The 22,083-nt window shown below is 38.6% G+C and overlaps 1 protein-coding gene across 1 annotated transcript in view; it reads left to right on the plus strand.

Annotated features, from left to right (window-relative positions):
- Window positions 1-21,848, plus strand: part of COL9A1 (collagen type IX alpha 1 chain) — a 70,368-nt gene extending 48,520 nt beyond the window's left edge. Inside the window, exons 29-38 of the mRNA XM_027697929.1 lie at window positions 3,294-3,347; window positions 4,092-4,163; window positions 7,223-7,258; window positions 7,365-7,409; window positions 9,163-9,195; window positions 11,459-11,605; window positions 12,863-12,917; window positions 16,230-16,418; window positions 19,323-19,400; window positions 20,617-21,848. Coding sequence (XP_027553730.1) covers window positions 3,294-3,347; window positions 4,092-4,163; window positions 7,223-7,258; window positions 7,365-7,409; window positions 9,163-9,195; window positions 11,459-11,605; window positions 12,863-12,917; window positions 16,230-16,418; window positions 19,323-19,400; window positions 20,617-20,801 — 894 coding nt within the window. The 3' untranslated portion in view covers window positions 20,802-21,848. The remainder of the gene's footprint in view (window positions 1-3,293; window positions 3,348-4,091; window positions 4,164-7,222; window positions 7,259-7,364; window positions 7,410-9,162; window positions 9,196-11,458; window positions 11,606-12,862; window positions 12,918-16,229; window positions 16,419-19,322; window positions 19,401-20,616) is intronic.
- Window positions 21,849-22,083: the final 235 nt, after the last annotated feature.

Raw genomic sequence — 22,083 nt, forward strand, 5'->3', positions numbered from 1 at the left:
TTTTGTATGAAAAAATTTGATAAGTTAAAGTCTCACAAGCATATAATTGATAAATGGGTTACATTTTGTGAAAGACTTTGAATGTGAGTTTTAAAAAGTCCAAAATGTACTTTGTTTATTATTTTTTTACTCTGCACAAATGTGATTCTCTATGGCTCTGCTATTGAATATGCTAAAATTGCTATGACATATACTATTAAACAATTTTTTAAGTAGAGAAGAGTTTATCTCAATATACACTGTGGATTACCTGTCAAGCGGTTCTGATCAGTATTTCATTTATCTGCGCAGCTAAGTGAGATGCAAATCACCTCAGGTATATTCTTGTTCTTGTTCCACTCAACTGATGAACAGGAAATCAATAAACAAGTGGCATTGTTTTATTATGAGAAGGCATTCTGTAACTGCTTGTGAGAATTCTACAAAAGCATTATCTTCAAAGTGTCTGGATGAAAACCATTCCAGACAAACTAAAGGATAGTCTACTGTAAATCCTGTAATGTCCTTTTACGTATGTTACATTCAAAGGCCAAATATAGATCTAATAGAACTGTGAGAGACATTAAATCTTTCATTGATCCAGGAATCCTGCCTTAGGACAAAGGGAAGATAGATTTTGTTTCTTACCACTCTGCATGTGCCTTACCAGGAGAATGACCCTATCCTCAGCAGTACTCACATGCTAAGTGATAGTATACTTAACAGAAATCAATTGTCTACTCTGTTAAAGTACCGGAGCAGTCCTGGAACATGCTTGGTGTCTACTCAGTCTAACATCATGGACTGAAACAACCTCCAGGCAGTGACCAAGCTTTGCAGTGTTTCAGGGGCTATTTGTAGTGATAGTCTGCATGCTATTAAAGGCATGGAACATTTACCAACATGTTTGAAAGTCAGTCTGTCCCAGTTCACTCTAAGCTAATGTCAAAATTGCATAAAATTATACAGATTCTGGTTGTCTTATTGTTAAAGCAAGTGCAAGACGCCCATTGATTTGTGGGTGGCCTGAAACTATGCACTGTTATACAGAGGGCTGCTGTGTAAGAAAGGTGGGCTGAGGACATGGCAAAACTGCCTTTGAGTGACAGCACAGAGGAACATTTCCTCTGACCTAGTATAGATGTCAACAGCTGAACCAGTTATTGCAGAAACCCTCCTATAGTCTATGAAGAAAACTTAGATGCTTCTAGGAACAGGACTTGTGAAGTATTTTAAATGTTTACATGAGGACATCTTAAGATGCCTTTTTTTTCTTCATCCACTATGAAGGGAATCACAAATAACTAGCTCAGGTGAATCCTATCCTAGGACCGTTTCAGTCAGGTAAAACTTGGAGGAAGCTTTGCAGTCTTTTGAGTTGTGCCATGGGCCACCAGGATTCCTGGTTGTTCTTTGGATTACAGTTTCTCTATTACATGCTAAAACAAAACTGCACATGTTGCAGTAGTGGCCCTTAGTTTGAGGTAATCTGTACTGACAGACATAATGCCAATGTTTACGGGAAATTCTATGCATTTTTATTCCAGTCTTCTGCATGCTAACCTTTGAAACCACGTAGAAAAGCAATGTGTTTGACAAATGCCTGTGTTATATACTTGACAATAGATTTTTTTTTTTTGCATTTAAAATACAATGGAAGATTTTTCTTGATTTTTGTATTACCAGCAGAACCTTTGATGTACTTAAGAGGTTTATTATATTATTTTAACTCTGTGGAAGGTGATATTGCTTTTGTTTTATTGCTGTATAGCAATGACTGTTATGACATATATGAAAAAACAAGTTTCTAAGGCTGATCATAATTTTAATCCTCTTTCCTGCATTAGAAATGTGTTAGTATTTCAGGTCAGATGTGTAGTACAGAATTATTTGACTAAATAAAAGTTTAATGCATTTTCTGGTTTGTAAGATAAAGGTGATTTTTGGTGCTTTTTTCCTGTCTTTTTTAACATAAAAAAGCTCCTAGAAATTATTCAAAGTGCTTTAAAAATAGTTATTTTAACTCCATAGAATATTTTGAAGGAAATTAATTGAAAAGTCTATTTATATTTTCTTCTGTGATCTCTCCAGGACTCCTAATTATTTCTTGAATTGTAGAGTAAGTTTTCCTAAGCTTGTGTGAGAATCTGTCATTGCATTTATGACCTGGTATAAAAGGCCATGTCTGCCATCTCCTTTTATTGTTCAGTACATCACGATAGTTATTATGAAAAAAAATCTATATTTTAAATTTTCTGTTGTATACAGCATTAGAATGCTTAGGTCTGAGTTTATTCACATTTTTCTAAGTTATATATAGATATATAACTTAGAAACAGTTATATATATAACTGTTGATCTACTTACATATGTAATAACTTTAATTCTTGATATTTTATGATCTTACATGCTATATCATGCTTTTATAGCAAGTACCCCTTATTTATTCACACAGTGGAAGTAAGAAAACTATCTCAAGTGACACTTAGGCTTGTGTTGGGACAGGAATATGTGTGTACAGGTGAGAGTAAAGGTATAAAACTTACTGAGGTGTTCTGAAAGATTTAATCATAAGAGATAAAACCATTTGAAAAAGGTACCTTGGTTCAAAAAACATTTAAAATCTTTGAAAATTTTACTCAATATCAAGTTTAACCAGAGTATATATTCAAATGCATGCACGAAGAGGTGGATTTGTTACACTAATGTGAATATGATGATCTGAATGGATAAACATGTCTCAAGGGAAGATATAAAGATCCAGTGAAATGCGTATTTATGCTTATCACTAATATGAAGGGGGATTTTTAAAGGTAAACCTTCCCTGTAGCAGTCTAGACTTTTTTTTTGAACCTAAATGAGTTTGTTAACAATGACTTTTGCATACACTTTTCACATTTGTCCATCCTTCATGTAGGATCACAAGCTTTTAAGTATGTGGTCATGTAGGAGTTCAGTTGATGAAACTGAGCAAAAGCCTGAAGCTAAATGTGTGCATCAGTTGTCTTAGTGAGGTAAATATGTTTGCAACAGGTAACTCTCAGCTGCAATTCCATGAAGGGAACTTCATTGTGCATAATGACTCAGCAGAATGAATTAGTTGAATCATTTAATGTCAACTAAATATTACATGCCACTGTAAACTAAAATGTTTTCACTGTTTGTATTGCATGTGATATTTTTGCACTAGTAAATAGAAGTTTAAAGCCAACTCCTAGGTAGTGTAATTCACTAAACAAGAAGAAAAAAATGATACTTTATTCCTTGTTCACAGAAAATATTTCAGAAGGTAATGTTCTCTTATTTCCTATCAGGGTAGCAGAGGGGAGCCAGGTCCTGTGGGTCCTCCAGGTTTACCAGGGAAATTGGTAAGCAGTTTTTTTCCATATTCACTGCTCGTGTTTACTTTCAAGGAACTATGGTATCATCTGGAACTACGCTTACCCATTTATCCATGCAGGGAACTGGAAACAGCATTGAAACCATCAATGGTTGAGTTTCTTTTTCAGTCCTCTGTGACTGTGCTAATATTAGAAAAAAGGTGTTTTAAAGTATATGGAGATATGTGTGACATCTTCTTAAAAAAACTCATAAATCATATGATATGAAAAGCTGAGTTGCACAGTCCTGTGTGGGCTGCATATACTTGGGAACCAGAGCAGTGAAAGACCGGCTTTCTGCTAACAGCTACGTGAAAATAATGAATGGAGCAGATTATGAATACCACCTTTTACCAGAGCTCCAGCGGTGTTTACATAGTATCGGTCAGAAGCATAGCTGAGGAGATCTTGGCTGAAAGAACCTACTGTTACAGAGGAATGCACAAATTGCAGACTGCAAGATCTTGGGAAATGTTTTTAAGAGAACCAGACTGTCATTGAGGGACTGGAGGGTGGAAAACCCTGTAAGCCATTTGTATTCTGATTATCAGCGATGAAGTCATAATAAGATGCTGTTTTGAGTGCTGTACTTTGCATCAGATAATCCTCTTTCATCAAACTAAGTCTGTTCTGGGAATGAGCTTTTGCCCCATCTGCTTGTCAGGGTATGACCTTTAGTTGTTCATTCCAAACCACATTGGCTAAGTTTACATCCTTGACTTATTTTCACAGGGTCCCCAGGGTAATATTGGACTTCCTGGACTGCCTGGTCCTCCAGGCCTACCTGGTAGTAAGGGTGACCGGGTAAGAAATGCACACATACATACAGATTGCAGTTTGATGCCAGTAGTAAACACAATAGTTTGAGCACTGTTTTCATTTTTTATATGAATTAATGTCTGTTTTCTTCCTTTGTATGTACATGTATTAACTGCTTGAAAGTGATGCTCTAGGTACCCATCAACTACTTGTAGCTTATAAAGTGTTTGAATCATTTAAAGACCTAAATCTTATTGCAAAGCATTGACAGCCATATCCAAAATTGTAAGTCAGGGTTTGTGGTCACTATAGAACTTTGGAACTTCAGACCTGGTCTGCAGTAGAAATAATACCTGTGTGAGTACTTCGTCCAATATTTTGTTAGGAGGAAAGAACTTGGCCCTGGGGGTCTCACATAACTGCAGAAGATATCTTGCTTTGCTCAGTAAATGTCACTGAAGACAGTACATAAACCCAAAAATGTTTTTATCTTGGTTTAGGAGACTGTGGAGAATGGAATTCACTCACCAAAATTCAGATGTATTGGTTATAGAAATCGTCAGTTCTATACTGTTTCATCCTTCTTACTTGAGGGATCTACTGTGGTGTTAAATGAATTACATTTGTGGAGTGCCTCTTACTTTCCACTGAAAATCAAGAAAGTATAGCACTCCTGGTCCTATAGGTATCACTGCTATGGATGTCTTAGTTGAACAGAGTAATCCTGCCCCTGGTGTGCTCCCAGTGTACATCACAGGGCTGCTAGATAGGGCTCACACTGGTTTTTGGCAGTTTTTAAAAGCTGCTCAGGTACTTAAAAATAAGTTTCTAAGTCTTTGATGTTGTTGAGGTATTTGTGTCCTTGATTCATATTTTTTTTTCTTCAATTGCATGGAGGCTGGAATGAATTTTCTGGGTCAGGCTTAGCATGGCTGCAGCTTTGCAAGCAACACTGATCTGCAGTATGTATTCCAAGTCACAAGCCTGGAGAGCATTGCGCCACTTTATCCTTTCTCTTCCCTTCAACTTTTGCAACTGCATCAGTCTCATACAGAGGCAAAAAAACTTGTCAGGGTTTGGAAAGGTTTTGGTATCTCTGTAGCTTGTTAATCCTAGTCTTTGGGTCAACCCCCGCTAGGAGTAAGTTCCTGACTGAAGTAACCTTTTATTCCCTTTCTGATTTAAAAACTGCATGATTTTCTACACTAGGATCAATCCTATAAAGTTCTGTTGTGAGTTATATGTGCATGATAAGAATTCATGTAAATAGCAGTCAGAAGCCAGTAGAATTCACAAATTGGATATTTCAGTAGTTGTTTTTGATCCCAGATCTGTTAAATATTGGGTACCATCCACTGGCACCTTGTCAATATGCAGCCGATGACTACTTAAAGAATGAAACACCACCAAAGAAATCATCATCAAAAGTGTTTTTACTGAAGTAAAACGTAAAAGTAAGACTTGGCAAAATTTGAATGCAGGGTTCACTCTATTTCTGATTCACATATTTTGAATTGGTTTCAGACACTCTGGTTCTGTCTATTTTAGTAAAGCTAAACTTTGGCTTGGCACCAAGCCAAGTGCCAGACCATAGCACTGGAACACAATCCTTTATACTGCTAAATAGTTAAAGTAGCCCCTGGTAGAGTTTTGGATGATGCTGACAGTTTGCAAACAATTCTTGGATATGATTTGAGAGGGATTTTTGCAATTAGATAAGCAGTATGTCAAGAAAAGTGAGTGTTTTCATAGTTTGACATCTTGCCTTATTGTCTCCTTAGAAATTTTGGGAGTCAATATAGAATATATTCAGATAGTTTCAGCTGTGATCTTTATGTTTGCTAATACAAATATTACAGGCCAAGGTTTCCAAAAGCAATAGATTCTCCTATGTCAGCCTTATCTTTTGGCAGTTTTATTGCTCTGAAGAAGAGTAAGTGGAGAAAACGAATCTTCCAAATGATGTTAGGTTGGAAATCAATGTCTTTTTGTGTGAGTAATTGGAAAACCTTATGAGGCACTATGTTTAGAACACTTCAGGCAAAATAGTTTCAATGTTGTTTGACAAAGTCGGAATGTTAAACAGTTCTGTGATTTGTGCTGTTTAGCTTTGTGAATAATTTAGTGTTGGCTCTTCATTCTCAAGAACATGAGAAAAAGTCTGAATTCATTAAATTGTAAATGCTAGACTGGTCTGTGTGCCTATATGTTATGTGAATTAAATGGCTCTCTCAAATGGGAGAGAAAATGCTGTATCTCTGTTTTAGAAAAAAACCTCCACCTTCATGCACAGTTATAGTTCTTTTGGAATGCATATGTTTGAACATGCACAGAATTCAAAGACCATTAAGGGTGGTGTTAATGGCTTTCTAACAGAACACAAATACTAAGATTTTCTTAAACAATACAACGTTCTACAAAAGAAATAATTTTATCATAGAAACAAATTATGTATGTTTGATATGAATCAGGTCATTAATTTATTCCTCTTTGGTTCCTGTCTGTCCACATAGGTACATTTTGTTGCAGAATTATAAGATGAAACATAATAATGTTATTATTTAAAAAAAAATGGAACATCAACTTTAAGATACAAGCCCTTCAGCTTTGATTGCAATGATCAAACTTCTAGACAGTTTTGCTAAAAAACATTGAGAATTAAACAGCAAGCAAGATAAGATTGTGACTGCATTTGTGGATGTCTCTCTGCTTATCCCCGTTAGAGGGGCTAGTATAGCCTACAGCAATATGGAACACATAACAGTGTTAGAAAAAATGATACACTTGCAGGATTTTTTTGTAGCAGCTACCAAGAGCATCTGTCACGTAAAGGGGAGATTCACAGTCAGAAAGGAGTTTGACAGTCAGAATCTGTACTGTCCAGTGTGGCAGTGTTCCATACTAGTACTTGACTTTAGTCTGTCACCTAAATTACACAGTAAGATTTAAGTGCTTTCATTGTTGTTCTCAAAAATTCGCAGCTTTAAAGGTCTCTTGCATTAATGCTAGATCGCAGGGGGAATTGAAGAACATTTAGTACGCTTTTGAACCTGCAGTTTGAAATTCTGAATGCTTTTTTTTTTTTTCAATCTTTAACCTTTTAGGGTTCAGTGGGTGAGCCAGGACCTAAGGGTGAACAAGTAAGTCATGTTAGAAATCATGGAACTTAAAAGTCACTGTACTAAATGCCACAGTACATTATGTTGACAAATCTGAAGGCTGACAGTGTGTCTTTCTTTGATATAGGGTGCACCTGGAGCAGAAGGAGATGGAGGAGAAAAGGGTGACTTAGTAAGGCGTTACTTTTTTCTTTACCTGATATAATATTTTGTTGTTGTAAATTAAGACTTTGTTGGAGTGCTTCAAGTATATGGTTTCATCATTGAAAGTCACATCTCAGTTTTATACCAACTGGGCGTTGCAGAGCACAGCAGTTCTGTTGTGTCTAGTCTCTCTATTCTTGCTATTTGAAAAGCACTCTAAAATATACATATCCTATTAGGTGTATAATATAGTACAGACTGCCTTGCAGGAACGGTATATGTGTGTGTGTATATATAAATATACATACGTTTGTAGAGACAGATTAAGTGTTTATATATGAATATATATGCATACACAGACAGATAAATTCTTGATGTTTGAAGCAGTGAGGATGAGGAGGTAGTTTAATTCTGGTGAAACAGGAGCAGAGTTAATAAATATCCTTAATAACTCAGACTTGAGGGAAATATTTGTAGTGACTTTGGAAATAAGATTTGCAACTGGCTGTTAGGGAAAGGGAGAATGGTCTGGGAAGAGGCTGTGGCACTGTTATATTGCTGGAGTGATATATATATGTGTGTGTGTGTATATACCATATTAAAATGGCATGTTGTGAATTCACATGTGTAGTGCCCTTGGTTAAAGAGGGTTTGTTTTCCTCCACAAAGAGAAACGCACTAGTCCAGTGGCTCCTGTGGGGCCGCATCCAGCAAAGCCAGAACTTGATCTTTCTAAAGGAAGTAAACTGTTCCCTATATAAAAAATGGTAGCCAGGTTATGTGCTGGAAATGAGCGTTTTTTTTCCTCAAACTTTGCAATTCTGCAATTTAATTAACAGCCCTAGTTAGCTAGATGTCCTAGGTGAGCTAGTAATTGAGCTTTACAGTCACTGTACAGATTCACAGGAAGCAATGCTATGGGTTGTCTAAGTGTGCTGCTAGCTAGTCTGGTTTTAAACTGATAACAGTTGTTACTTCTATTTCATTTTTGTCATATTCATTAAAAGACAAAGTGGCCTTTGTAACCTCTAGAAACCAATTATTTCACCAACGGCATTTAGGAACAGGGAAAATACAGTTTTTAGGAATCTCTCCCAGAGTAACTCCTTATCTTTGGTGTTTTCATACTAATCAATTTCATAAATGATTACAATATTTTGAAACTTTTTCTTTTCTAATTCAAGGGGAAAACTAAAAACTCCAGAACAGTGGGACTGCTATTCTCAGTCAGTGATAGAGGGATCTCGGTGTTGTTCAAATGAGGAGAAAAGTTACTGGGAATAGCAGCTTCTAGGGATTTGATTTCTTCACAGCACATTAGGTAGACACTTGCCAGGTTTCTGTTGCAGTTTTATCAGGGCTAACACAACACCAATATCCATAGTTCTATCAAACTAGAAAATTCTGATTAAATAATGCTTCCTCTAAAGGTTTACAAGCAATATTCTATTTAAGATTGTCCTGTGCTGTAGCTGTGGTTTGGGAGGTTAGAGCCATGTATCTAAGTCCAAGATAAGCAATACAAAAGCAATTATAACAACATGCTTTCTCATTTGCACCCTAATGAAATGTTTGTGAGAAAGACATTTTGCAAAAAATCCCTGAAATTCAAGTTTTATTTTTAAAGGAATTGTAATTAATTTGTGGTGCAATTTTGCATAAATAAACTAAATATGTGAACATATTTTATAGTGAAAAAAATCACATCGAATTTACTACATTTGTAATGTCTATGGTAATGGAGACTCTCTTCTAACATAGTTTGTCTTATTTTTACCTAGGGTGACGTGGGATTACCGGGAGCAAAGGGAGCTGTAAGTATAATGGATAGCATTGTTACAGAAATACAGAGAACTAGTAGATCAGATAGATGGTTTTCTGATTTAAGAAAAAATAATGCAAATAACAAGCTGAGCTCTTTATCACAATTAAATTGAATGAGTTTCAACAGCTTTTCTTCTATTTAAATTTTGAATACAGTCAGTATTAAAATAAACTCGCTTTGGAAAGGAATTAATTTCCTGAATTCCAAATCCAAAAAAGAGAAGCGTCATTCATCAGCAGTTTTCTGGCCAACAAATATATTTTTTTAAGAAAACGAATGCACTCTTTCTACAGTAGATGTTGTATAGAAAGGAGGCTCAGTACAGTGACCACATGCAACCTGTAATATTTACACTGTAAAAAAGCTGGCAGCAGGATTGTGAGGTCTGTGAAATCAGAAGTATTTGTGGCCCAGATTCCTCTTTTTTTATTTAATTTTTTTTAATAGCAGAATGATAACTTTGATGTGGAAGGTGAGCAGAAGCTTGTATTTCACATAAGAAAAATAATTTGGGAGCTGAACTCATTCTTTTATTTCAGAATCACTAAAGAATGGGATTGTTAGAGCATCTGATAGTATGGGCTGTGATACTAAAACACCAACAGTTCTGCCCACAGGGAACTGAGGCTGATCATAACAAAAAAACTCTGCCTGTGTACTTAGTGGTCTGGGTAACTTTGGGGTTAAGCAAGTGAAAGCTAAAGAGTGTTTACTGCCCATCAAGATCCTACAAGAAGGACATGAGGAAGAGATAGAGAAGAAATCCGTAATTTTATCCACCTAGATTTTAAAATCTTGTCTTGACGATACCCTAGAGTGCTTATCCTAGTGAGTACCTACACAGGAATGAGTAATCCATCACGCAACCTGATAATTCACCAGGCTGGGGAAGAAAGGAATGATGGTTTCCTGGTTGTACAGTCCATAAAGGCAATTTTCCTGCCTTCTTGATACATCTTTTGAAACATGTTTGTCGGGTTTCCTTCTAACTGAGACAGCAATCAGTTGTCTGAGATGCAGCACGGATGGAACCGAAATGGCTCCATCTTGTGGATTTAGCTGATACCACAGTTGAGTGATTTAATTTGCTCTTCAGCATCTCTTTCAGAGGTTGTTGCTCTTTTTTTTCCCCGGAGATTTTAGAAGTCATGAGTGCATAGGATTTTTTTCCTGCTTGTTTTGCGTGTTTGGAGGTTTTCTGTTTGTTTGGTTGGTTGGTTTTTTGGTTCGGTTTTTTGGGGGGAGGGGGTCAGGTTTTTTTCCCCTTAGTACTACTAAGTAAGTACTACTAACTTTTCCCAGTTAATACTACTATTGATTAATAGTAGTAAATTAACTTATATTGAAAGTAAGTGTGGTGGCTTGACCCTGGCTGGACACCGACTGCCCACCAAGGCCACTATATCACCCCCTCCCTCAATTTGTCAGGGGAGAGAAAATATAGCAAAAGGCTCGTAGGTTGAGGTAATGGCAAGGAGAGGTCACTCACCAGTTATTGTCATGGGCAAAGAAGACTTGACCTGGGGAAATTAAAAGAATTTATTACAAATCAAAATCAGATTAGGATAATGGGAAGTAAACCAAATCTTAAAACCACATTCTGCCCACCCCTTCCTCCTTCCCAGGCTTAAATTTATTCCTGAAGTAAAAGGTCGTTGCATTCATTCAGGTAGTTTCTCAACATCAGTTTGTGTGAGGATGTTCCTTCCCCCCTGCCAGCAAACTCAAGCATAGGCACTGAACTAACTCTGTCTCTGACAGATTAAACAAAGCAAAAATGTGTGTTCCCAAACAGCCTGGAGCTAGATGGTAGAGGTTCATACTGTGGTACTCTATACAAAAGGCCATGAAAGGCATTTGGAGCAAGCAGGGAGCTGGAGTTTTTGTAACTTAAGCAGCACTTAATGTGTAGAAATGTTGCATGTTGACATGCATGAGGACAGAAGTAGAAACCAAGTACTAGAGTTCTGTTCTTTGACAAAAAATGCATCTTGACCATGTCATTGTTAATGCTGATTTGATAGAATATATTGTTTTTCCACTTCACCCCTTTAACTGATGAATACAGACCTCTTACAAATCACCCAACCTCTGACTCCAGTAACTTACCTAAAAAGAAGTTGTTCAACAACTGTACATTCCAGCATTCATTGCTTTGCATTTGTGAATAGCTCCTGTCACAATTTTGATATGTCAGAATGATTCTAACACTAGTATAGCAGTCCACTGAAATTCCACTCTTTCATTATCAGATTGGTAATCCTGGAGACCCTGGTTCCCGTGGGCCTGAGGGAAGTCGTGGACTGCCTGGCATGGAAGGGCCCCGAGGCTCCCCTGGACCACGAGGCTTGCAGGGTGAACAGGGTGCCCCAGGTCTGCCTGGCAGTGAAGGTCCAGCTGTAAGTACTGTTTTCATGTAATTGGTATCTTTTGAACACTTATCTGTCACTCACATCACTCCCTGTTTTGCATCAGGAGATGTGTACACATGCGTACACATGCAAAACTGAAGTGCCACAGTACAGTTGGAAGTACAATGTACCTCTCATCAAACAGATCTGTACACCAGAGAAATCTTAGGGTTGTAGACAGATGGGTCCTTGGGTCCTCAGTTTTCAGTTCAGCTCTGTTTTCTTACGCCTGCCCTATCCCTGTAGCATGCATGAAACAATGTTTGACACAAGGGTGCCTCACTCACAGTATTTACCTTGCTGGTCAAATTGACATCAACTGGAATAGTTGCACTTGCAGGAACTGGAACACCTTTTAGTGACAGGTGGATTGATTTTAGTTGGCACAGAGTTAAATTTCTTCATAGTGGCTTATATGGCTTATGCTTTGGAATTGTACTGAAAATAGTCTTTACAGCACACTCAAGGGAATAGGACAAGGGGTCATGGCTTCAAAGTTAAAGCATAGATTTAGATTAGATATTAGGAAGAAATTTTTCATTGTAAGAATGGTGAGGTACTAACAGGTTGCCCAGAGAAGTTGTGGATGCCCCATCCCTGCAAGTGTTCAAGGCCAGGTTGAATGGGGCCCTGAGCAGAGGGGGTTGGAGGGGTTGGAACGAGATGATTTCGAAGGTTCCTTGCAACCCAAGCCATTCTACAATGTTTTAGTTACTCCCAAGCAATGTTTACATGGCATCAAAGCCTTTTCTGTTTCTTACACTGTCCCACCAGTGAGAAGGTTGGAAGTGCACAAAAAATTGGGAGGGTGCAGAGCCAGGACAGCTGACCCCAACTGACCAAAGGGATATCCCATATCTTATGGCATCATGCTCAGCAATAAAATCAGGGGAAAGTTTGTGGGGGGTGATGAGCAATTGCTTTAATTTGTAACACTTGTCTTTCTTAGGTTTTATTTTCTTTTTCTTCTTTATTCCCTTCTTCTTCCAATGCCTTCTCCTTCATCTTATTTTCTATTTATTATACCTTTTTTTCTCAACACATGAGTTTTCTCACTTTTACCTTACCAATTCTCTCCCCCATCCCACTGGTATGGGAGGAGTGTGTGAATGAATGTGTGATTCTTAGTTGCTGGCTGGGCTTAAACCGTGACAACTGGGCAGAATTTTTTTGCATCAGGTGCACTTATAAATTGTACTGTGACATCAACTGTTTCTTTTAAATCTATTACTTTTTTAATTCTAGGGAAAAGAGCCCACCGATCAGCACATTAAGCAGGTTTGCATGAGAGTCATGCAAGGTAAGTATGCTAAAAAGTATTTTATGTTTCTGGTTCATTTAATTGGGACAATCTGTTGCTGTGGAGGCAACCAAGATTTTCCCACTCTTATCCAGAACAAATTGCATGGCCTCAGCAGGGGACTTAGCTGAAAATCTTTCCAGGTGTAATGTAAGCACAGTATGAGAAAGTCCTTTATTTATATATACCTTGTAGCCTCATTGAACCACCTGTTGATTCCATACTATTGGTGTAGTAAGCAGGCCATAGACCAGAGTATTTTTATGAAATACATGCATTTTGTATTCAAATCACTTGCTGCATTTATATACATAAAAGTACACAGCTTCACTGAAAGCTTTTTAGCATTTTGTACTCATACACTACTAGATTGCAGCAAACGAACTATGTGAAAAATAGGTAAGAAAAAGTGGAGTGCAGAGAGAGGCTTTCTGGAGATAACATAACATAAAATTAAAGCAATAAGCAGATGCTCAAAACCCTAATTATATTTCCTGAGTTCGTGACACATACAGAAATTTGAAGCTTTTCTAATATAGTTGGTGCATGGGATTGACTGTGTTTAAAAATTTATGCTGCCCTGTAAGCACAAAAGAAACTTTTCAGTACTTGCTATTGAAGGTGCCCTTTGGGATATTACGCTATTGTAATGTTAAGAGTTTACAGAATGAAATTGCTGCTTGTGATTTAAAAATTCTCAGTAGTCATCACTGTTCTTGATATTGCCCAACAGGGTATTTTTAAAAAAATTTTCTATAAATAGGATAAAAAGGCCTTTTAAAGTGGTCTCTCGAAAGACACAGTAATATTGAAGAGGATTATAGTGAAATCACATTTGATGCTTGAATTTATTCATAGCCATCAGAATTAGCAGCGAAGACACTGGTACAGGCAAAGTCTAGACTGTTTTCACTGTATCCCTCTTGAGAGCCCCTATAATTGTCAATGCTGTCATGTTAAAAAAAGAGAAAAATAAAGGACTAGAATTCAATCCAAGAGGGTCCTTGGAACCTTGTCAGCTTAAAGATAACTGTAAGTGAAGTTCAGCTCCCGAGGCTTTGCCCACAGACAGCTATGCCAAGGCTTCCTTGTATATCTGCTGGTTATAATTCCTATTTAATTTGGATCCTATCCCACCTGAGCCCCATCCCACACCATCTTAATATTTCTTGGTTGTGGACACAAAATAACTTGTGGACACGAAAAGTCTTTCCAAGTCATGCAGACTTTAAAGCAAATGTCATATGGAGTTGTGTGCGGCTGTATCCAGAGTAAGTTATTTCTAAGGCATGCTTGGAGGATAAATTTGAAGTCTAGAACAGAAACATTAAGGAGAGGACTGCTTTTATGCTGTTAGAGCAGTGGCCCGAAGGGGGGGAGGGGCAAAAGGGAATAGCCAGCATAGACCATTCCAAGGAATGGCAAGCTGATTTTGTGCCTAATTAAGAGCAAAGGTCCTGCTGATTTACCTTAAGAAAAGTTCAACATAAAGTGTTCAATTATTTATCAAACCTGAGCTCATGAGCACCAGTTTGAGGGTTTCTTTCCTCTGAAAAAGAAGGCCTGCACTTACCAGGTGTCATGGTTTGAGATCTCAAAATCCAATTCTTGATTCCTAGCCCCCCTCCCACATCTCAGCCCCATGTGAGATGGGTTTTCCAGACAAAAACACAAGACTCAATATGGGGGGAAAGGAATATATTACAGGACTGTACAAATAAATAAATACTTATACTATAATACATTACATATAATCTTAACTCTATTTCTATCTCTACCATGACAATAATATTTACAATGGGCCAAATCTCTTCTCCCTCCAAATAAAAGTCCAGGAGAGAAGAAGAAGAAAAGACCCCTTCCAGTCTCTCAGCAGCAGGTCTCTCTAGGCAGCAGGCTCTCTGTGTCTTCCATGAAGCAGTTGCAGCTGGATCTTTGCCAATGCACACGAGGGGGGTCTCCAAGCCCCTCTCGGCCCCTCGATGCCAAACAAGGGGTCTTTCCGTGGGCTGCTTCACCCCAGACAAGGTTGCATCACCACAGTCATATCACGAAGCACAGAGGTCTTCGTGACGGTCTGGTATCCTCAGGGGAAATCAAGCCCCTGTGCAGAGCTCCCATGCTCTGACTCAAAGATGGCTGCCAGCTTCTCTGAAGCCTGGCAGCAGTGTGGGGGGGGGGGGCAACGTCACCCCACACACACACACACATTCCTTTGGCCGTCCTGGCTTATCTCTCAGGAGGCCGGAGCTTCTTAGCTCCTCTCAGCAGTGCATACTGCACTCCAAGACTCTTCAAGTGAGTCCAATCATCCTCCTCTCTCTCAGAGGAGTCTCCAAGGGAGTTTGGGGGTTTTGGTTGTCCAGTTCTTACCCCGAAACTCTGTCTCCGTTGCTGGCTCTTTTCTCTTTTCTTCAGACAGCTCTCTGTCTGCCCCGGCTGCATACCGGCTTCTGCTGCTCCTTCGGTCCTTATCAGTTGGCTCTTTGCCACTGCTCTTCGGACGCTGCTGTTCTACTGCTGCTCCCAGCATCTCCCACTGCTGCCTACCGGGGAGAAACTCCCCCAGCTCCTAGCCACAGGCACTCAGTCCAGTCTAACACTGTTCCGAGTCCCTGCAGCCCCCCAACTGGGGGCTGGGGGGGGGCAAAGCCCCCAAGGGGCTCCTCGTGGCCTCACCACAACATGGCCACCTCTTCTTCTGACAAGTACCACTGCTTCTTTTCCGGTCCAGAGAGATATGTTTATATTTTGCAGGAGCACTGATTGGGTCAAACCCCAAGGGTCACCACCCCCTCGGGGGTTACCACTTTTAGCTCCAGGGGGAAAACCTGGTTCAAACCACTACACCAGGCAACATACAGGACTGCCCTCGTACTTTTCCCTTCTTGCAAAAATCGATATTGACATGATTAACACATAGTAATGAAGAGAGATATTTACTCTTTTAAGAGACAGCAATTTAATGAGTAATTTTCTTACTAGATGATTGAAATGTAAATGATGTAGAAAATTATAAGGACATTTCTAAATAAACTATAAATATCTAAGTAATTTGAATCTGCAAACACTAAATTTATTTTCAGAAAAAATCGCAGTTTTTTCTGCACAGTGTGCCTATGCAGTTTGCATAGTCCTAAGATAATACCTTATATGTAATAAAATTTTTAAATAGCATAGTACAAAAGGAAGGTGATGGAGTGTAGTCTGTCAGTTTGCATAGCAGAGAACCTACGGTCTTCTTCAGTGATCATGGGAATCTCTTCATTCAAATCCACTTACTCTTTAACTCTGTCTCCCTGTTCATTGCAGAACAACTAGCTCAGCTGGCAGCCAGTCTTAGGAGGCCAGAATTTGGTGCTCCAGGTCTTCCTGGCAGACCGGGGCCACCAGGTGCTCCAGGGCCTGCTGGTGAAAACGGCTTCCCAGGACAGCTTGGCCCCCGTGGCTTGCCTGGCCTTAAAGGTCCCCCTGGTGAGATTGGTCGTAAAGGTCCTAAAGGTAAGAAATACTGTAACTGGCTTTTGCTTGTTGACTGCTTCACTTTTTTGTGTCGATTTCTTTCCCCCCTTTCCTTGGATTACAGGTTGTGGATGTAGATTATACACATGTGAAGTCCAAAAAGTCCCTGAATTAGGAACGTAAACTGTTTGCTGTAATTGTTGCGTCAGTTACTGCAGAGATTAAATCCATTGTCTTGGATTTAGCAAGACTTGTTTAGAAGTCTGTTTTTTAGCAGATGAAAAACACAAACCTCAAAAGTCCACGAGAGAGAGAATTGATATTAGGACTCTGACTCAGCATCTTACTTCTAGTTCAGGCCAGATGCTTGTCCTTTCTCACATTGTATAAGTGTTTTGATGACAAAAACTAGGTGTGACTCCAGCAGTGATTCTCTCCTCTACTTGGCCTGGTGGTTGACCTCACTTCTGCAGGACTTGTGGTCCCAAAAGCCCATGTAAGTGGTCAGACTCAATCACTAAATGAATTATTCTACTTTTCTAAGTGCATCCAGTTTATCACGTTAAAAGTGACTGATAATTATCTGCTTTTTATTTGGGTTTAAGCTTTGAGCCATTTAGCATCATTGCACCAGGTACCAGAATCTATTGATTCTTTGGAAAGGACAAATCCATAATAAAATTGACTTGCCTTACATTTTATAAAAAATCTTTGATCAAAGTTAATCTCTTCTGTTCATGACTGAGAGGTTCTGTTCTCCTCTGAAGGATTATACAGTAGAATTTTCTGCATTCTTATGGCCACTATAAATGTATTAGTTTCTATTCAGCAGTGATTTCAATCTGTTTCTTGAAGGAGGTTTTATTTAAAAGTTATATTTCTGCACAAAGCTAGTCTGTTGCTGGATTAGAGTGTTTACTTTTGATTCAAGATTTATTTGAAAGTAAAATTGGGAAAACCTTTGAGAGAAAGAATAGTCTGGGTGCATTCCTCCCATTGTGGGGTTCCATTTCCGAAGGCTTGAGGTGGATGGGGAAGGGGCTCCAGGGGTTTCTTCAGGGTCCTGGACGCATGGAGGGGTTAAGTGCTCACCCCTCCCCCCACCCACGTGTTCCCATGGCAGCCGGAGAGACAGCACACAGCTCGTGGAGAGGAGGCGAGAGAGAGAGTTTATTGTGGTTAGGGGTTTATAAAGCTCTTGGGAGGGTCAAAAGGGACCATGTAAAGTAAGGGGTCTTACAAAACACCAATCAGGCAGGGAACAGCCAAATAAGGAAGGGGTTAACAAGAGACCAATGAGAAGACTTCTTGATATCTTCTCAGGACATTCCTGAGACAGAGATAAGAACTGGCCGTGGGGGATTTTGGGAAGAAGAAACATGAGTTAGCAGAGACCACAAAAAAGCCATTTTAAAACATGCTTAAACCACAGTTTTCCCATATAATGCAGGTTTACTGCTACAGAATAGAATACAAAAGAAGCAAATCTTAATGACATCATTACTGGAGCTTTGTTACTGTTTTCATTTAATGTAATGTCATCTGCAGAAGAAACAAAATAGAGATACAAAGGTGATGGGGTATACTGTATTTTATTCAACACACAGCAGGCTGTGCTGTATTAATATTGAAAAAATAAATCTACAGAACATAAAAAAAACTCCAAACAAGCAAGATGCTTTGTTTTCTATCATAATTGTCATAAAATTCCCAAGTCCCCTTTCAGTAAACATTGAAATACAATTACAGATACATGAGAAGTGAAAGCCTTCATGTGCAAAAGCTATTATAATGGTACATGGCAGCCAACACAAAAAATCTCAGTGCTTCACTCCAAGTTCCTGGTAGTTACCAGAGTTCCACAGAGGTCACAGAGATGAACTGACTTTCCCCATCCGTTTGGGAAGTTGTCTGAGATTGGAGTGAGGGGAAAAGGGTACGTTGGACATGTGATAAAAGGGAAAAGAAGAATGTTGAGAATGATTTAGAAGGTCACAATAAAAAGGAGATAGAAACACAGCAAAGTGTAACCATTAGACACAGCAGAAGATACAAAGGTACAGTGATTTAAACAACGAGTCAAGAGTCTAGGCAAGCCATGAACTCAGCAGTCTATTCTGTCTTTCCTCCCTGCAGTACTAGATGGTATGGAAGCATAAAATAAAGCTCACGCAAATATTATTAGGCGTAAACTTGGGACTTTTGACTTGCAACCAAAAAAAAATCAATGTGGGGTATTCACAATTGGGAATATATACATAATTTTATGGAATAGATATATTGAACAGAATTTTGAGTTTACGACACAACAAAAAAACTTCCTCTTACTGTTAGTTGTGGTTTGGAGCAAGATATGGGTTTGAAGAAAAGCTGAGTGCCCACCAAAGAAAAGTCTCCATGATATTATTATATGAAAACAGATACTATTAGACAAGAACAAATTCTTTCATAAAGGTAAAACAATGTCTTATGTGGATGTCAACAGAATACTGTAATCTGTGCAGCCAGCTTCCCTTTTCTTCTCTTCATTGGCCATCTCAAGGACCAGTGCTTGAGAATTCACTTCTTAGCTGAGTTCACATGGCCTTGCAGAAGCCAATAACCTCACTCTCTGTATTCCAAAGAACTTGTGTAGTCCTGTGAGTTTGGTTTATTCCTGTTATATAGGCTGTGACATATCTCATGTGGTACTTACTGTCCAGCTCCATGTGGTTTTTTCCCCCTCCAAGATGTCTGCTTCTGAGTATGACTCAAATAGAAGAAAGAACCCAATCAAATCCCAAACATTCTACAAGGATCTGTGTCAGGACATAATTCAAATCTGCTAAGAATATATATATCCAACTGAATTCTCTGCTTATTAACTGTTCACCTCTGAAAGGGAATTCACTGAAAATTATACTCCAGGCAGGCTATAACTAATATTTCATGAATTTGCTTTAGGTGAACCAGGAGAAAGAGGAGAAAGAGGATTTCCAGGCAGAGGACTGAAAGGTTATCCTGGACCAAGAGGTCTGCCAGGTAAATATAAGAGGGTTAGGGTAAAGAGGAAGAGATGTAGTAATAATTTAGTCAGAACTGATACTTCAAGATGCTTTGAAAAGATAAAAGGTGTCTAATAAACAATAAGCCTTCAAATTACAGTGCTTCATAATTTTTACTTTATAGGTAAGGATTCAGTCAAAAATCAGAATTAAAAACTTTTTTACTAAAATGCTACCACCTCATTTATCCCAGTGTAGAAAGGTTAGGAAAGATGTAAACAAATACTTTAAAAAAAGGGGCAATTACACACAAATAAATGAAAATTGCCTCTTCTAATGTAAACATATATTTCATATAGATTACATACACATATAATTATAGATAAAAAATAAATGAAAAAAGCTACAACCCTCAGATTATCTCACTGGCAGGCACAGCAGTCTTCAAAATCTCCACTCATAATCTAGTATATTCTTTTATTTCTGTGGTAATTAATTGCAATGTTATATAATAGGGCTCCATGGGAGATTCTTGCTGATGGATGCAGCACAGCTGGCCTCTAGTGGCCTGGGAATGAACATAAACATGTTATTTCCATCAGTATCTCTATAGCACATTTCTGTCTTTATATATAGACAGAAACAACCTGAATTTCTTCTCTTCCTGAAAAAAGGAAAAAAAATAGAAAGTTACTATATACTGATCCCAAAGATATCTGTGTAAGTCAGAGTTGTCTTCTGTAGAAACCTATCATTGAAAGAGGCTTACTGAAATTACTGTATTTCATTTCTCCATTGAAGATTTAGAAGTAAAAAGCAACTAGTTCTTAGCAGTTCCAAATTATACATCCATTTCCCCAACCATCTCAGCGGAGAAAAAAAATAAATTCTTGGTATGTCTTTTTCCAGAGCACTAACAAAACTCTGTAGTAGGAAGTAGCATCTACTCTGTCATAGGCATCAGCAGCAGGGTTGGCTGCAGTGCTGCAATCAGTTATACTGCAGAGCTTCTTATAGCAGGACAACTGCACCACTATAATTGGAGAGCACTGGGACTGAAATTTCATTGCTGTAGCAGGGTAATTGCAGCCTGAGTGTCAGAGAAAAACTGTCCCTCCAAGTTGGCACCCCTCCCTGAGAGCAGTGAAAAGCTGTCTTCATACAGCTTTTGAGAACAGGATTTTCAGTAAAGCTACATGTACACTAAGCATGTTGTTTGCTGCCAATGTTTAGATCTGCATCTGCTTTTCCAGGTGAACCAGGCAAAGCAAGCTACGGCAGGGAAGGCCGTGATGGTGAGAGAGGTCCCCCTGGGGTGGCCGGTCAGCCTGGTGTCCCTGGTCCCCCTGGCCCTCCTGGCCCTCCTGGGTACTGTGAGCCAGCATCCTGCAGAGTGCAGGCTGGACAGAGAGTGGATAAGAACATGAAAGGGCCGTGAGTGGGCAACGCAAGTGCCACCGCGTCAGCATCAATTTACTTCTTGCACAGACAGCTGAGAAAAAAATAAGGAATGAAGGAGAAATGCAAACATGGACAAATCTTTCAACCAAGGTTTCAGGAAGGTATTTTTAACACAGTGGTTGTGCATTCTTTCAAAAGGTTTACTTAGCAACACAAGCTGCAACAATGGTGCTTACAGAAATACACAGGTGATGCCTTCTGGTTCTTTCTCCTTTTGGGGAGGATAAAAGGCAGTTGTCTATTTTTATTTTTATTTTTATTTTTGATTTTGTTTAATAAAGGGGTTCTGTGATTTTTCCTTATCCCATACTTAATTCCTATGTATGACGTACAGTGAAATAACACGACTTCAGCCATCAAATAAAAAAAGGACAGTTTATTTACTGCAGTTGTAGCTATTCTTTTATACTTATAAAATAAATTCTAGCACCTACCCTTCATGCACAGTCATTTCATTGTATGTATGTGTTGTCCAGGATATGCTAAACCTCCTTCAGCTCTTCAATTCAATTGCAGAAGCACAGTTGGGAGACTTTTCTTATGCAAACCTGCCACCTCTGGCACCTTTTATGCTGTCAATCTCTGTAAAGGTATGATCACTGGGTTCTCATGAATAACCCATGTGGAATAATCTCTTCATTTTCGACTCCAATTTGTGTTGCATTTGTAATTTCATAGGAAGCCTATTTCAGTTTGCCTTCTTCTATGTGAAATTAAATAAAAGGCTAGTAGCCACTGTCAAGGGAATTTTAAGTCCTAGAAAGATATGTTTTATAGCAAAGATTACAGATTTTGAAGTAACATCTGTGATTGTACAAAACCCCAAATAAATAATATTTTAATCTCCTATATCTTTTTTTTATGTATGGTTACATTCAGTACTGATTAACAGAACAACCAGAAGGCAGCAATTAGATGTCCCAAGTTGCCTTTTTTAAAGATACTCAGTTTTTAGAGGAAAATGTGCATTGTCGATATTCTGTTGCTCTCCGTATAAATTAAACTATTTGTGGTTTTGACTTTACCTCTCTGAAGTTTATTCTCTCTCCAGGACAATAATGAAACCATCCTATGATGTTTCCTTTAATTTCATTATTAGCCATCCAAATTTTCAATCATAAACTTTGACACACTTGCTTTAAGCACTGATTTTTTTCCTAGCCCTTAGCTATCTGGTTATGTTCCAAACAGTTGACTTGTTTGCCATGTGACAACAGAGAGAAAGTACACAATGCATGGAGCTCTGCATTTTGCATGTA

Source organism: Neopelma chrysocephalum, unplaced genomic scaffold (assembly GCF_003984885.1).
Source record: "Neopelma chrysocephalum unplaced genomic scaffold, ASM398488v2 Primary Assembly neopelma1_23b, whole genome shotgun sequence".
NCBI lineage: Eukaryota > Metazoa > Chordata > Aves > Passeriformes > Pipridae > Neopelma > Neopelma chrysocephalum.